The 11586-nt window shown below is 39.1% G+C and overlaps 2 protein-coding genes across 2 annotated transcripts; one reads left to right on the forward strand and one right to left on the reverse strand.

Annotated features, from left to right (window-relative positions):
* Window positions 1–969: 969 nt before the first annotated feature.
* Window positions 970–5947, forward strand: LOC104425157 (membrane-associated progesterone-binding protein 4). The gene is made up of 8 exons (XM_010037756.3): window positions 970–1215; window positions 1492–1568; window positions 2310–2381; window positions 3269–3306; window positions 3789–3832; window positions 4461–4507; window positions 5120–5294; window positions 5541–5947. Exons 1-8 carry the CDS (start codon window positions 1012–1014, stop codon window positions 5706–5708), a joined length of 825 nt encoding a protein of 274 aa, XP_010036058.1. The 5' UTR covers window positions 970–1011; the 3' UTR covers window positions 5709–5947.
* Window positions 5948–6492: 545 nt separating this feature from the next.
* Window positions 6493–9802, reverse strand: LOC104425158 (cold shock protein 1). Its single transcript, XM_010037757.3, has 3 exons — window positions 9132–9802; window positions 7892–8092; window positions 6493–7142 (listed from the first exon to the last, which is right to left on the reverse strand). The coding sequence occupies exons 1-3, from the start codon at window positions 9696–9698 to the stop codon at window positions 6768–6770; spliced, it is 1143 nt and encodes a 380-aa protein (XP_010036059.2). The 5' UTR covers window positions 9699–9802; the 3' UTR covers window positions 6493–6767.
* Between the last annotated feature and the right edge of the window lie 1784 nt (window positions 9803–11586).

Consider the following 11586-nt stretch of genomic DNA (forward strand, 5'->3'; position numbering starts at 1 on the left):
ATATAATTTTTTTTTGTTTCTTTTAATTTGTAATATTTTTTCTTTTTTTTTCTTTTTTTCTTCCTTTGACTGCTTTTTTTTTTTATTTTTTCTTTCTTTTTTTTTTTCTTCACTACCACCAACTCCTGGCTATGACTAGCGATCGGTGGCCGACGAGGGCTAGCGGCCTCACCCAACCACGGCGAGGCTCACCGGCCCCGCGACACTTCGATGAGGTCGCCGACCCTCAATAGTTAATCGCTAGCCAACCGACCAAAAAAAAAGAAGAAAAATGAGAAAAAAAATGTTTTTTAGAATTGTTATCGGGAACAAAAACAAGTTTTTCTATTTTTTGTTTTTATTCCAAATTTATTATCGAAAATAAAAGTGTAAATAAATGCTTTTAATTTTAATATTTTTATTTTATTTTTCTTTTTTGTTCTTTTTTTTTTTTTTTTTTTATCCGAAAGCCACAGTGATCTTTCAGATGGAAGTCACCGGCCCTCAATAGTTAATCGCTAGCCGGCCGACCAAAAAGAACAAAAATTTGTATTAGAGGAACAAAAACAAATTTAAACAAACAACCCCTAACTACATCGAACTAATTAATTATACTTTTTTATTTTGTTATTTTAAAAAATTAGTAAATGTAAATTAAATATTATCTTATACCAATTCCAAGCAATGAGAAAAAAATAATGATAAAAAGTAGTGAAAAAAAATAAGTGATTGTTTCCATTGAATCGAATTGACCAATGATTTGATCCTACTTCCGATCTTAGGATCAATTAATAGTCCACGATTCGAATTTTCAAGAACCGATTTTCTTGATGAGGTTCTTAATTTTACTTTGAAATTGGATCGGACCGATCACCTCTAGTTCTGTTCTATATAAATTGAATGACGAAAATTCAATCTTTTTCGTTTTTGTTTTCAATTAATCTCTCTCTCTCTCTCTCTCTCTCTCTCTCTCTAAATATAAAGGGGAACGAAATATGGTTGCAGTAAGGAGGAGGACAAGAAGAAGGGAGGATGACGACACCAACCCCAACAACCGAGCAGGAGAACCGCCGGCCCGAGCCTGCCGTCGGTACGAGGAGACCGGGAGCCGCCGCGAGCGCCGGAGGGAACACGTCGGTGCCCAAGTGCGCTTGGGTGGGGATCACCGCCGTTTCGGTCGCTCTCGTCGCCCTCCTCATCAAGATTTACCCGACTCCATTCTCCTCCTCTCAGCAGGTCTGCATTCTCTCGCTTGCTATCTCTCTGCTTTTTTTTCTTCTCTTTTTGATGCTCGGGTCGTTTCGAGTTCTGGGTCTCCAAAATTTGATGCTCAACGAACCAAAATTTGGATCTTTGACTACGGGCGGCTCTCCAACTGCTCAAGCAGGGGTTGAATTTGAGTGGGACTGATTGACTTTTGTGGCGATGGCAGTGTTTACTATCTTCGAGGTTTTTTTTTTTTTTTTTTTATGGGACTGTGCTTAACGGTGCTGTTATTGAATTTTTTTGTAGAGGCTGTTCACGGTTGAAGAACTAGCTTCGTATAATGCGACTGATGATGCTTTGCCTATTCTTCTAGGAATTTTGGGGTACTCTTTCTCTCTCCCTCTCTCTTTTTCTCTCCCTCTCATTGCAATTATATATCTTGGACTATCGGTTTGTCTGATGTTGTATTTGATGGAATGTAATCGTTTTTCAATTCTTAATGAATGTCAAAACGTGAGGACTCTGCTTATTAAGAAAGAAAAAGATACGTGGGAATTCTCAAAATCATGGTACCCTTTCGTGTTCAACAATAACTGATTAAGCTTGGGGCCAAAACATTGGTCTTGCTATCTGGTGATGATGATTCTTTACTCACTGCGGGGAATACTCATATGATCAGATCAAATGAATAGTTAGTTTTGTTATGTAGAGAAATTTTGACTTCATCCTGGAAAATCCTCTTCAATTATACTTCTTGAAATTGTGAAGTTTGGGAACTTGTTACTCATTGCTCAAACAAAGGAATCACCACTATGACAGAGTAGGTCTTGCTTTTTCTTGAAGAACGGGAGAATTATGATATAATTGGATAATAACTAATCGAGAAACCACTAAGATTTCTATGCATAGAACAATTGCATGCATCTTGCTAAAAGAATGAGAGAATGTTTCAAAAAACTGAGATGCGTGATTTTGAGCCATATGAGGTTAGCAAACACATACAGAAAATTCGAAGGAATTTACTGGATAGCTTTTCTCATATCAAAATCAAGAAGTACGTAGTCTGTGATGCTAATTTAGTATGTCCTACTTATCTGAGATTGGTACTTGTTATCTTTAACCAGTTCAGTGTTTGACGTAACAAAGGGAAAGTCACATTATGGTGTGGGAGGAGGCTACCATCATTTTGCTGGAAGGTATATGATTTGATTTGGGCTCTGCATTTTGTTGCTTGTGAATGCAAGTATATTGGTCTCTGCTTGTAGAAGGAACTATCAATATCAGACAGTATTGGCTCTTATTTGCTAACTTATATGATCAACGCATGCAAGGCATATGCATTCACAATCACATAAATGGTGTTACTTTAGTATCTTTCAGAAAGAGGGGAGTCCATCTCGTTTCTACCTGAAGACTGTACAATTGAGGATGCTATTTTAAATATGCGTTCTTAATTGTAGTTGGATTTAATTATCCAGACAAAAAATTAAGAACTATCTCACCTTGTGTATCGAGGTTCTTGTCTATTGGCATATGTTAGGTAGATTTCATCATTTTAGAATATATTATCATCTGATCGCCTTACGAAAATTGTCTTTAAAGGGTAAAGAGTAGAAAGAATGTCTGTACCAATGGTCTAGGGAACTCCTTGATAAAGATATAGCAGAACTCACAGTGAAAGAATTTGCAGAAAAGAACGCCTCTAATGTGATCTCTTATTGAAAATTTTCTGGGTTAGTTCAATAAGTAAATGATAGCAAATGATTTCACTGTTGTGCACTGATTCAGACTGGCTAGTCAAGGAAGTCCTCATTATGTTCTTAGCACAAAACCTACCATTCACCTGTAAGAGTTGGTGTTTCTTTTGCTCTAGCCATGATACTGAAGAGCATTCTTTGTTATGGCAATTGTTGGGAATGACACTAGATGCTCTGGCAAAATCTACTGCAATTTTTAATTTTGGGCAAGCCACTAGTTCAGTTAAAATGCTATCTGTTAGCATTTTGCTATAGGATCTTGAATTTCTTTCACCTATGACTTGCATACTGATGTCAGTCTTGCCATGTTGCCCTGGTCAACTCAGAGACGCCTCCCGAGCATTTGTTTCAGGAAACTTTACAGGTAAGACTTATCATTCTTTGTAGCATGAATACTGTATTGCAGTTAAATGTAAGAGCCATGGGCAAAAATTGGGTTGGTGCCCACATTATCAAAATTTGGGATTCTTTTCACCTTTTCTTCTTTCTCATCTGGTATAATATAAAAGAGCAAGGCATTTCTAAAGGTAATGATGAATACCTAAGAGAGGATAATAAGTCTAGCACTCTATGTGGATATATTTATAGGCCTTATCAACTCTGCCTTCACTATGTAGTGCCTTTAATTGTTGCCCTTTCAACTTTCAGTCCGTAGTTGCACAAGTATCAGTTTGGTTTCTTCATGCTCATCCTCATCCTCATCTGTGTACTAATCTCAGTAATGACACAGTTTATGAAGTCTATATTAACATATGATTACTTTCTCTGACACATTGAAATTGTAGTTACCAAAACTTCCTGATCTATTTACATTTTTTCTTTGTATGTTTGTGTTGTTTCATCAAGGAGACGGACTCACAGACTCCCTGCGTGGCCTTTCCAGCTCTGAGGTAATCAACATTATTTTGGACTTCTAAATGTTATCTTGTGCTCATGAATTGGCTGTGGTTCACCTCGTCAGATAGACCTTTTCTTCAGTTGGTGCAAGTGTAACTGTGCTTGAGGATGTCTTTAGGGTTGTGTGATTGACATCCAAAAGGACATGAAATGGAAAGGACTTTAAGATGAACACATGAGCATTGGGCATTAAAATTAAAAAACGGCCAAAATCTTCTATACAAAGCCACAGTCAGCTCTTAGTTGCGCTTGCATCATTTCATGTGTTATAGCTGCTCACAAATTTTTCTTCTATTTTTCATTAACTGAGTTTAAAGCTATTTGGTAGCCCCAAACTAAATTCTGTGATGAAATAATCAACTCAGTCATTTCCTCAAGTATGTTGCTGCTTTTGTTTAAAGCTATTTAGTCTCAGACTATCTTTTGGATTGTAACTTTTGTTCATTATCGTTGCTGAAGACCTGTGTATTACCTAAATCTTGATGAGGGATTGACTTCATTTGTATATGGGGAAATTATGCAGACGTGTCTGCTACAAATATTAAGAATTAAAAAGCATGTTATCTTCCAAGCTTGACCTATAGTGGTCATTCTTTGATTTTACTTTGCCATTTTACGCAGGTGAAGAGTGTAGTTGATTGGAGGGACTTCTATTTCAGAAGTTACACGTGAGTCAGTATATGCCGCCTTCTTATATTACTAGTAGCTTTTCATTCTATTCACTTAAAGTCTGCACGTATTTATTAGTTGATGTTGTCCACGTGACATACTTATAATGATGGAAGAATGAAAAACTATTTAGTTGAACCTCACAAAGAGAACTTTAATGTTGAGTACTCGGGGTGACTTGTCTGATCAAATTACATTTTTTTCCTAGGAGGTGGTCACACCACTTTTATTTTGTAGAAAAGATTTCACATGAATATGACCTTTGTCAGACTGTTTGAAAGGTTGATGGGGCTTGCCGAGTTTTGTATCTCACTACAATAGTTTGATTAAAAGTCTATTTGTAGATCTCCTCGTAATTAAGAACATATTGATCATGTCAGGATTGTCACCTTTTTCATTTGCAATGGGATAGGGGAGAGTTAATGGCTTGAACCTTAGCTTTTGAGTATGTTCGTGGATAAAAAAAGTGGGTAATTGTTATTTTGCCAAATGCAGAGATTTTACCCAACTTTTGTTATCTAATGTAGTGGTCACTTTTAGTTCTATTTAATTAAATCAAAAGTTCTTTTTTTGTGTAAAAGGTATCTTATGTCGTTTTCTTATGTCATCAGATATGTTGGCAAGTTAGTCGGCCGTTATTATGACAGCCAAGGGAACCCCACAAAATATTTGAAAGGAGTTGAAGCTAAGGCCGCTAGAGGTGCACAATTATTGGAAAAGCAGAAGAAAGAAGAAGCTAAACAGCCTAGTTGCAATTCCAGATGGAGTCAGGACGAGGGAGGACAGGTATGTCAAATTGTCTGACTTCAGATGTCGAAGTTGGACAAGCTCTAGATCATGTTACAGATACTATTTCTTCGTGTGCTGTGTCAGACAAAGGCAAACACATTGTCATTTTTGCAATACCCAATGAGCATTACTATCTGCTGAGGCGTGCATGACTGCAAGTGCATCATTGATAGGGATCTAAATGTTATCCTTTATTATTATTATCATTATTATTATTTTTATAAATATCTCCTTATTTGTCAGGTTTGGTGTGATGTTGGCTTCCCGAGATTGGTACAGAGACCTCAAGAAATTGCTTTGACAGGGACGATGAGCAAGCGTTGCGCCTGCTTTACAGAGGACCAGCTACACAATCCAGGGTTGGAAGTATATCAAGGATGTGACTACCTCGCTAAGACCTGCCAGGTCTGAGTTGGGATTTTTGCATGAGCTGTGTATAACAGATGTTTTCTCTTTGGAGTGTAAACAGTGAGCTTGAAATGTTCATGACGCCATAGAAAATAGATATGTCCACACCAAAGCACAGCCATTGCTGCCGCAGATCAGTGAAGGGTCTCTGAAAAGAACAGTTAGTGTTTTTGGTATATCATATCATCCTTCACAGGATTTTACACTAAGTTGAATTTATAGTTCATCATATTGTTCCAACATGTTAAATTCACTCGATTAAGTTCCTTTACAACGCCTGCTTTTTGTTTGGTCCTAACGTGTTTGGTGTCGGTATATCCAGTCTTAACAGAATGGCCAAATTGATTAATAGCGTTGTTAACATTGAATAATTCTGTAAGGCATGGTTGAAGCATAATGAAAACTACAGAGACAAAAAAGGAGAGTCAGAAATTGCCATGGGCCTAATGAACAGTGAATACGATGTCAAATTGGCTGCATAACATCGTGATACTGACCTGGATCCGTCTGTCGTTACCGTGACTTGTTTACCTTCTTCAATATGTTGAGAAATGATTATGGACGAGTGGAGGCAAGGGGACTTCAGGATGTAATGTAAGATGAGACTGGATGACACCATGTGTATAAAGACATGATAACAACTATTAAACTCTCAAGTCTCGGCAAGTCTTAAAATAAGTGGGGATGGTTGCATAAACCGCATCTGGCGAATCCTAAGAGCAAAGTTGTTCGTCCAATGACCGATCCTGTCATACGGTCCTGCTCTGTATGTACACACAATGTCCAGTTAAATAAGCCATTTCAACTATTAAAAGCTCAAGCTACTTCCATAAAGGCATGAAACAAACCTTTGCACTAACATTCAAAAGCCACTTCTCTGGCTGTAGTTTTGAGAAAGGGAAGCAAAAGGACGGTCTAACCAGCAGAGTTTTTAGAAATCTCAAGGGTAGGAAAATCATCACATCAGAGCAAGCACAAAGTTCCTTAAACGTATGCATGAGAGCAAATATCAGACGGTAGACTCCCTTCTTTTTTAACATCCCAGTGTGACGGCAAAAAGTGCTACTGCCTCTGCCACGATGTTAGTGCCTTCCCCCCAACATATCTAGGAGGAAGGCAATCTTTTGCCCAGTGCCCTGCCTTGCCGCACTTGTAACAAGAACCAGGTGTGGATAACTTTCCACTTCCACTTGAAGCGGAAGAATAGTCAAGTGCAGGCAAAGAGCAGTCTTTCGCCCAATGTCCCTCCTTGCCACGTGCAGGCAAAGAGCAGTCCTTCGCCCAATGTCCCTCCTCGCCACATTTGAAACAGGATGATCCACTTGTGCCATAGCTTTTGCTGCCCGAGTCATGGAAGCTGTTATTGACCTTAACGGCACTTGCTGGAAGACTAGCTGCTGCCATATGGTCATTGCACCATTTGAAGTAACCACAGCCCTGCATGAAAATAGACAACAGCTAAGATTTACAAACCACAAAATTTCGTCAAAAGCACTCCCATGAGTCCCAAGACTAATATGACACTTTATGGAAGTTCTAAATAGCCAATTCGGTAAGTGTTAGATGCCAATCAGGCTGTAGCCATCAACTTCTATGGAAGATCTGAAAAAAAGTCCAAGGTCATTCAAAAGACTCTCAACAGTGCTAGAAGGAAGACCGACAAAACTGGTAACAGAATAATGACATAATCACCAATACCAGGACAAATGTTTCACAAAAAGAATATAAAAAACCAACCGAATATTTGTACTATCAATCATTTCCTATTCTGCATAACAAGTCCCCATAGAGTCCTCCCACCTGATATTTTCACTGTGTCCTCAAGTGGGATTAGGCACATCTTGTGCCATGTTGGAGGACATACTGCAGGTAGGGGAGTAACTTGTTGAGATAAAAGTAGAACCTTCAAAGGGAATGTGCAAAAATCTTAAACAGGAGTTATCTGACTTGTGGTTTGCAAAAATGTTTAGCTGGAGTTATCTGAGTTTTGGCCGTTAGGCTGTTGCAGAGACTGGTGAAAGAGTCACACGCTTGCATCCATGACACAGTGAAAATAGCCATGGTTTTATCCAAGAAGTTCAACTCAAAACTTCAGAAGAACAATTTAACGAAGAGGGAAAGGAATGCAAAAGCAGAGAAACTATTAATGTGTGGAAGTCTATGAGGATTAAGCATCTGAGTGATACCTGATTTGCAGGACACCGATAGAATTGCTGCCCCACATTTTTCCCCGTTTTTGCGGTTAAGATTAAGCAAGACCCAGCCCCACATGGGCATAAAAGATCTGCATATTGAGAATTTCTGTGACTATCGAAAGACATATTAGGCGTGTGGGTTGCTCCAGAAGCATTATCGCACCACTCGAAGAAACCACATCCCCCGTTTTCCTGTACAAAAGCAACAATTAGTCCCCGAAGTAACAACATGAGCTCAACTGTCGGAGTAGAGACACTCAAGATATCCTTAAAACTTGCTTCACCCTAAACCACAATATCTCCACTGAAATAACTGAAATGTAAACCAAGTCCACTGTGAATTGTGTGCTGGTGTGACACTTGAGTTATGAAAAGAAAACGAGAGAGGAGACTGAGAGGACAAAACGTCATAACCCTTTTAGTGCAAAAGGAAACAGAAGCTTTCTTATATAATCAAGCCAGACCTTCTCAAGGCAGTAAGTTCTTTTCGTACGACGAGTATGGTTCATGGCTAATTGAGAGCTCAATAAGCATTAAAGAGAATCAGAACTATGGTGGTCAGCCATTACTCAACCCAAAAAACAACAGTCACTCGGCTACAATGAAGCAATGCTTCAATTGGCAATACATAAGCCCTCAGGAATCAGAAAATCTGATTGCAGTGTATATTTTTCGGCAACTCTAGGAAAAATTAATAGAACTGTTGAGGACATGGCAATTAGCGTTTCTCCCGTGATTTTATCAAACACAAATGAAGGACGCACCGACCCTTCCCACAGTCGTTGTGGACCGGTCGTTAATTCATTTCAGTTTTTGGCAATTCTTTTATCTTCTCGATTGTTTCAGTCGAAATGATTGTAGCAGTACACAGGCAGCACCACCATTGACGCCATCTTGCAGAAGATCTGCGCCAAGTGATCAGATGGCAACATCACAGATTGTTGCGTGATTATTGTAAAGCTTCCAAATCATGACTCGTAGCTAGAATTCTCGAACTCCCTGTTGAGAATTTTTTCCTCCAAAATGTCATGCGATTTGAAAGCTAGCCACAGTTCCAGCTTATCTCAGGAACGAAGGTACGTATTTTCAACGAAAGATGAGAACATTTGCGCATAAACTACATCTCAGAGCGATCGTAAGTTCTGATACTCTTGTCAGATCATGAAGAAGTTCTGCATAAGTCTCCAATCGCCGATCGATATCGCAATAGGCGAAAATCAATACTACGTACCTCTCTCACAGGACACTTGTAGAACTTCCTGCCCCTGTTCTTCTCCGTATTCGCGGTGAGAACCAAGCAATCGCCCAACCCGCAGGGGCACGTCTTCTGAGGCTCGCTCGATTGCGCCCCTGATTGCGCCCCTCCTGCAACCGGAGCACTGTCGCAATCCCGCGCCCAGTGCCCTAACTTACCGCACTTGAAGCACGCGTTATCCCCGCCGCCGCCGCCGCCGAGCCCTAACCGATCGCCGCCAACTTTAGCGCCATCGGCCGCGACGACCTTGAGCCGGCTTCCCGCGCCGGCGAACTTGCCCTGCTGCTCGCGCCACAGGCCGGAGGCATCGTCCCCTCTCAGAGCAGCGAGGTACGCTCCTTTAACTTGCGGCTTGGCTTGTCCGGCATCGGCGGGAGCGCGAGCAGCGGGGGCGGCGGCGGCGGCGGCGGCGGGCTTGGCGCGCTTGGCGGTGGCTTTCGAGGAGAGAGCGCGGGCCTCGGCCTCGGCGACCTGGGAGAGGAAGTCGTAATCGGCGTCGTCTCCGTCGTCGAGGACGATGGTCTGCCGGAGCTCTCTCTTCATGGTCTCTCGCCGGACGGGAGACTCCGGCGATCGCTCCACCTTACGTGGTTTTGAAATCTCTGCGATTGCTTCGAGGGCTTTTCAGCTCCACTTTCTTGTTCATCGTCATCTTTCCCGCCCTTCTTTTCGATGCGGTTTTCGGGCGTACGGTCGAAAAATGCACGGGATGCCGTACATACGAATCCGTATATTTAGGAGTATATATTATTTTGTTCTTTCGCCGAATTTAACATATTATGCAATTTCGAAAGATTTGTCTCTCTTTTTTTTTTTTTTTTTTTTTTTTTTTTTTTTGGGTTGCAATACAATTTCAAAAGATTAGGCAAAGCAACATATAAATTTCTAAGTTGATTTTTATTTGTTTTTTTCATACGCCCTTCACACGGCATAGGATGCAGATATTGGCCATTTCTCGTGTGATGTGATATTGAATCAATAATAGTAAATTTGATAAATCTTATAAGATTTTGTGAGACGTCAACTATTTTAAAAATTTAAATTGTTATATGAAGGTATGGTAATTTAAAATCTAATTAATTTAAGGCTTAGAAATATTCAAACTCAATATCTCTTACTTTACTACCATGTGAGAATTTATGGTGTCGTAGTTGGCTATTATAATCACAAAATCTCACATGGCATCCTGCTCTAAGTTAATAATATAATAACACGAAAAAAAAATGAGAAATTTATGTACATTTCGATGTACTCAAAGAAGAATGAAGAGCCTAATTATAGGTTTTATCTAAATATTATACAAGATAACATATCAATTAAAATATGCACACAGTTAAATGGAGATACGCGCATAATCTTGAAAAATATGAAAATCAATAGAATTATCAAAATATTATTAAGGGCGCATTTGGTAACACTTTTGTTCCCTTAAATAATTTATAATAAAAAATGATTCTTTTTTATTATGTTTCAAATAATAATTTATAAACATTTTAAGTTCGTTTGATAACTATCCAAAATTTTAATTTCGGAATAGAATTGCATTTGCATACCTAGTGGTCAAAATTTATACTCCAAATCATTTTCTTTTAAGTTTTAAATAATTTTTTTTTTCTTTTTTTCCTTTCTTTCTCTTCTTCTTCATCTTCAAGTCGTCGGCCTTGGGATGACCAACGACCGGCCAGATGAGGGCCGGCGACCTCACCAATGGTTGGGCAAGCTCTCGCTGGTGGCTGAGGGAGGCTCGCCTCACCAATGACTTGGCGAGCCTTCGACGAGCTCGACAGACTAGTTGCCAGTGACCAATGGCGATGAGCGGCGAACAGTGAACAGCAACGGCGGCGGTGACAAATGAAGAAGAAGAAAGAAGGAAGAAGAACAAGAAAAAGAGAGAGAGAAAATAGTTGCTTGATTCTAGAATTGTTCCCAATAACAAATAATCAACTTTTTTTTACTTTTCGATTTTGTTCCAAATCTACTATCGGGAACAAAAAAATAGAAATTTGTTCCAAAGAAAAAAAAATTACCAAACGAATTTATGTTTTAAATCTACTATTGGGAAAAAATAATATAAATTTTCACTGTTAGGCAAGTTAACAAACAGACCCTAATACTATAAAGTATTCAAGAGAAATCCCTAAATATCTCATTGGAGGCATTTTTTTTTATATATTACCATAATAGTTATTTTGCGGAAAAAATATATTAAATGAACGTTTGGCTATCTTTCCAATAACTAAAAACAAACATTATTCAAAAACTCAGAAAAATGAATAAGCATTTAAAATTCATTCACATATAGTATAATGCAAGAACGAAGGTGATTATCGTGCTAAAGGATAGTTAAAGAACTTTCTCAACTTTAGTTTCTAGTGGAAGGTGGAAAGTGGGTAACTGAATTTTTTTTTTTTTTTGGGGGGGGAATTTTATC

This window comes from Eucalyptus grandis, chromosome 11 (assembly GCF_016545825.1).
Source record: "Eucalyptus grandis isolate ANBG69807.140 chromosome 11, ASM1654582v1, whole genome shotgun sequence".
Lineage (NCBI taxonomy): Eukaryota > Viridiplantae > Streptophyta > Magnoliopsida > Myrtales > Myrtaceae > Eucalyptus > Eucalyptus grandis.

Excerpts from the sequence above, each read along its gene's own strand:
- LOC104425157 (XM_010037756.3), top strand. The coding sequence starts at position 1,012 with ATGACGACACCAACCCCAACAACCGAGCAGGAGAACCGCCGGCCCGAG. Across the intron at positions 3,833-4,460 it reads GTGGCCTTTCCAGCTCTGAG|GTGAAGAGTGTAGTTGATTG; the intron begins GTAATCAACATT and ends CATTTTACGCAG. Across the intron at positions 5,295-5,540 it reads GTCAGGACGAGGGAGGACAG|GTTTGGTGTGATGTTGGCTT; the intron begins GTATGTCAAATT and ends CTTATTTGTCAG.
- LOC104425158 (XM_010037757.3), bottom strand. The coding sequence starts at position 9,698 with ATGAAGAGAGAGCTCCGGCAGACCATCGTCCTCGACGACGGAGACGAC. Across the intron at positions 8,093-9,131 it reads ACAAGTGTCCTGTGAGAGAG|GAAAACGGGGGATGTGGTTT; the intron begins GTACGTAGTATT and ends GCTTTTGTACAG. Across the intron at positions 7,143-7,891 it reads ATCGGTGTCCTGCAAATCAG|GGCTGTGGTTACTTCAAATG; the intron begins GTATCACTCAGA and ends ATTTTCATGCAG.